Below are 4777 nucleotides of genomic sequence, written 5' to 3'. Positions count from 1 at the left end.
CGTTCCTCACGGGAAGAAAAAGACAGGACTCGACGCATGGAACGGATACCATAGCGTACCCATATGCCTAGAGGACAGACACCTCACCAGCTTCATCATTCCATGGGGCAGGTACCGATACAAGACAGCCCCTCAGGGGTACATTGCCTCTGGTGATGGATACACCAGGCAATATGACGAGATTGTCTCGGGTGTCCAGAACAAGTCAAAATGTGTTGACGACGTCCTTCTGTGGGCTGACACGTTAGAAGACTTCCATGCTGTCGAATGGCTAGATATCTGCGGCCACAACGGGATCACCCTCAACCCCAGGACGTTAATGTTTGGTGCAGATGTTGTGGAATTTACTGGTTTTGAGATTACCCCAGACAGCGTCCGCCCATGCGAGAAGTACTTAAAGGCGATACTTGACTTCCCAATGCCCACCAACGTCACAGATGTCCGCTCATGGTTCAGACTGGTCAATCAAGTCTCCTACGCCTTCAGCATGACTGAGAAGATGCTACCATTCCACGAGCTCCTGAAGCCCAGCATACCGTTTGTATGGACCGATGCCCTCCAGCGCGCTTTCGACGAGTCCAAAGCTGTTATTGCTAGTGAGATAAAAGAAGGCGTAAGAATCTTTGATCCCAGCAAACCCACTTGCCTTGCAACAGACTGGTCCAAGAATGGCATTGGCTTCTGGCTCCTGCAGAAACACTGTGGCTGCAAAAATTATGAACCTTTCTGCTGCAACTCAGGCTGGAAGATAACTCTCGTTGGCAGCAGGTTCACCCATGCTGCTGAGACACGCTATGCTCCAGTGGAAGGCAAAGCACTTGCAGTAGTTGATTCCCTGGACAAGGCAAGGTATTTCGTCTTGGGGTGCGAGGACCTCATCATAGCAGTCGACCACAAGCCCCTCCTCAAGATCTTCGCTGACCATTCCCTACAGGACATCCCTAACCCCTATCTGAAGAACTTGAAGGAGAAAACCCATGTCCCAGGCGTCAGACACCGTGCTACAGACTGCCTCTCTCGACACCCGACTGGTGCGCCTGAGAGGTTGTACCTTCCCGATGACATCGCGACGATCTCTTCGATACCTGCCACGTTCCTGCACTCCACATCGCTCATGGCGGGCCTCCGCACGCTGGCCCGCACGAGGACACCATCAAAGTTTGCACACTCTCCTCTGCTATGTGTGCCCTGGGGTTTCTCCACCTGAAGTCAGTCCCATGGGACAGAGTCCGTACTGCCACAGCTAGTGATGACAACATGCAGGCACTGCTTGGCACTATCGAAGCTGGCATGCCAGAGTTCCGCCATGAACTCCAACGTGAATACTTCCAATTCCGTGACGAGCTCTCTGCAGTTAACGGGGTTATCCTCTACAAGGACCGTCTTGTTATTCCACCATCTCTCCGGGAGGAAGTATTGGCCCATCTCCATGCTGCGCATCAAGGAGTCACCTCTATGACTGCCAGGGCAGAGTCCTCAATCTTTTGGCCAGGCATCTCTCCTGCCATTGCGGCTCTCCGTGCACGGTGCAACCAATGCAATCGGATTGCACCCTCCAACCCGAGCGCACCACCAACCCTGTTGCTGTCTCCAGCTTACCCTTTCCAATTTGTCTGTGCAAATTTCTTCCACTACAAGGGCTGCAACTACTTGGTTGTAGTGGATCGCTACTCAAACTGGCCCATTGTTGAGAGGTCCACTCAAGGGGCAACTGGACTCATTTCATGCCTACGTCGGACATTTGTCACCTTCGGAATCCCGGATGAACTTGCATTGGATGGTGGCCCGGAATTCACGGCAGTCACTACACTGCTTCCTCCAGGACTGGGGCATCCATCATAGACTCTCCTCCGTTGCTTATCCACATAGCAACTGCCGCGCTGAGGTCGCTGTCAAATCCGTCAAACGTCTCATCATGTCCAACACCAGCCCCACGGGTGCCCTAGACACTAATGCCTTCCAGCGTGCTATGCTTCAGTACAGGAACACTCCTGACAGGGACCCCAAGCTCTATCCAGCCATGTGTGTCTTTGGCCGCCCGATTCAAGACTTTATACCCATTGCTCCTGGGAAATACAAACTGCACAACACATGGCGTGAGACCCTGGCAGCTCGGGAAGATGCACTTCGCAACCGCCACATGAGGGATGCGGAACGTTGGTCTGAACATACTAAACGACTCCTGCCCCTTGCCGTTGGTGACCACGTCCGCATTCAAAATCAGACGGGGCTGCATCCACTCAAGTGGGACAAAACCGGGGTGGTGGTCGAGGTTCGGCAATATGACCAATACGTCATTCGAGTTGATGGCTCTGGGAGAGTCACATTACGCAACAGGAAATTCCTGCGGAAGTATGTTCCTGTTCTGAATGAACGACCTTCACCTCCAACAACAATGGAGGACGACATCCATGCTCGTCGCCGACCGGCACCCATGCCTCTCTCCTGCCCTGCAGGACTGGCACCACGCTCGCCACGCTCCGTTGGCTCTGCTGACGTTCCTCACTGCAACACCGTGCCGCCTGCCAACATGCCTCTGCCACCCCAGCTGGACGATGATGGTTCTACCGACAGACGTTCCCCTCTCCCTGCTGTTGTCCCCTCTACTGTACATGACTCACCAGCAACGACATCAACCAACATGGCACCCCCGGCAATCTCTCGCCGGATTCCAGATCCTGCACCCGTCAGTGCCCCTCCGGCTGGCCCTCTTGCTACAGCACCGAGACGCTCTACCCATCGCACCAAGTAGCCTGCTTGGCACTCTGACTATTTCATGTGATCTCAGCATTCAAACTGACAATGTTTTTCCCGTTCCTGTGTTTATGTTCCTACGGATGTTTGACTTTTGATACATGGATTTTTCATAGTTTTGTTCACAAGATTCGTCGTTCATGCCAGTTGTTTGTTGTTCACTGCACTATTTCGGATTGTTCAGTCTTTGTCACATTATTGACATTCGCGTCATTCTATTCGCGCCAAAGACTTGAGGGGAGATAGAGGATTGTAACTGATACTATGTACCCATTCTTTTGTTCCATGTGCAGACCGTGATCATTGTTGGCAGGTTTTCAAGAAGTATTACATTGAGCCGACGGGCAGGTAATAGAACCGGTTCGTTTTATAGTTATTCCTTGTTTCTAGTAACACCCCACATGAAGTGGCAGCGTGCACGTGGGTCATGCCAGTTCCTCGTTTAACTCTACTCTGACACTAACACTCTCTAACACGTTGCAGCAACACAGATGAGGACTTGCAGCTGAGATTGGTGTCGAGGTTCGTCAACGAAGCTGTCATGTGCTTGCAAGAGGGAATACTCAACTCACCAGCAGATGGCGACATCGGCGCAGTGTTCGGCCTCGGGTTCCCGCCGTTCCACGGAGGTGAGATGTCCACTTGTCAACACAAACGCCTTCGTGGAGTCGCACTAAATGCATAGGGTGCCCTGTTAGTGGAAGACAAACGTTTTTATTATATTTAACGTTTTATTCGGCATTCAGCACCTCTGTGGAGTAACACAGAGCGTTGTTTCGTTTGATCGACGCTACTTGTGCGCAGTTCTCAGCAGAGTGATGTTTGTCTTGCAGGCCCCTTCATGTTTGTCGATCGGTATGGAGCAGCTAGACTGGTAGAACGCATGCAGCAGTTTACCGACCTCTACGGCCCGCAGTTCAAGCCCTGCCAGTTGCTGCTGGACCACGCACGCGACACAAGCAAGCGGTTTCATGCTAACCCAAAGTAGTAGACCGGTGAGGCCAACGCACAGCAGCACCAGCCCCTGCGATGCCAAGCTAGCTGTCGTCAGGGTTGTACGCGCGGTCACCGCATAAGCAAACGTGTAGAGGTAAACTTAGAGGTACCGAATTAACTGTTAGTCGTCTGTTAGACCCAACTCATTCCAAAAATTTTAATCGATGTCGACAGACAGGCTCCGTGAAAACTATTTTCTGTATACAATGTTGGTTTAAGCTTGTTTTATGCTTTCCTATGATGGTGGTGAACCCTCTACATAGTGCCAGTAGGGTGACACAGTGATGGGTGTCGGTCTGTTGTGTTAAAAGTATGTATAAATTGTTATTGTGGTCTCAGTGTCATCTTGTTTGTACGAAGTTTGCATGCAGTTTTAAGTTCGCATGCTGCCAGGTTTGTGTACGATGGCACTTTAAACAATTGGAAAATAATAAATATGGCACATTGTCAGCATTGAAGGGCAATTATTGAACTACAATACAAGCTTTTTTAAAAGGGCTTTTCGGTGACCTGTACATACCTTTCTGCTACGTCAAGGATTTATAATGTGATGTTATGATAACACCTGTTAAAACTTTATTAACTGCAACATTTATTATTGTATGACTATTAAAAGTATGCGCCATTAAAAACTTATGCGGCACATATAAATTAATAATGCGCATTCGTGTTCTAAATGCATCGGGTCTAATTTATTCACAACATGATTACATAACATTTAAATTATATAAAACAAAATTGCAAGCTCACAGACAAATACAAGCGCAATACAATTTACGTTATAATAAGTTCTACTTGCTATGAAAAGTTAGAAGGAATAAGCACAAAACATGAAATAAAATTCAGATGCTTGGGCAGTGATTTTAGCAGCACGACATAAATAAAACGAGGAGAAAAACAGTGAATGAGTCGCAACTCTTTGCATAATTCCTGCACTACAATAGGCTTTAGCATGATTATGGCATCAACGCTCGTACATATTATCAGGAGTGAATAATAATATATCTATTATTATTCACTCCTGATA

At 49.0% G+C, this 4777-nt stretch overlaps 2 protein-coding genes across 3 annotated transcripts in view; one reads left to right on the top strand and one right to left on the bottom strand.

Annotated features, from left to right (window-relative positions):
* LOC106808525 (trifunctional enzyme subunit alpha, mitochondrial-like) overlaps window positions 1-4405 on the top strand; it is a gene marked incomplete in the record, with an annotated part of 19885 nt that extends 15480 nt beyond the window's left edge. The window contains 3 exon segments of the mRNA XM_014811281.1: window positions 3069-3102; window positions 3238-3383; window positions 3588-4405. Coding sequence (XP_014666767.1) covers window positions 3069-3102; window positions 3238-3383; window positions 3588-3742 — 335 coding nt within the window.
* A 9-nt stretch (window positions 4406-4414) lies between these two features.
* Window positions 4415-4777, bottom strand: part of LOC106808541 (zinc finger protein 37-like) — an 8357-nt gene continuing 7994 nt past the window's right edge. The window contains exon 2 of one of the 2 annotated variants that reach the window (XM_014811301.1): window positions 4415-4755. The gene's annotated coding sequence lies outside the window, so the exon portion shown is untranslated. Of the gene's footprint in view, window positions 4772-4777 lie in introns of both variants that reach the window. The other variant, XM_014811302.1, reaches the window with a different exon arrangement.

The sequence above is a fragment of the Priapulus caudatus genome, unplaced genomic scaffold, assembly GCF_000485595.1.
Source record: "Priapulus caudatus unplaced genomic scaffold, Priapulus_caudatus-5.0.1 Scaffold284, whole genome shotgun sequence".
NCBI classification, from domain to species: domain Eukaryota; kingdom Metazoa; phylum Priapulida; class Priapulimorpha; order Priapulimorphida; family Priapulidae; genus Priapulus; species Priapulus caudatus.
This window is presented reverse-complemented; position numbering and strand designations above follow the sequence as displayed.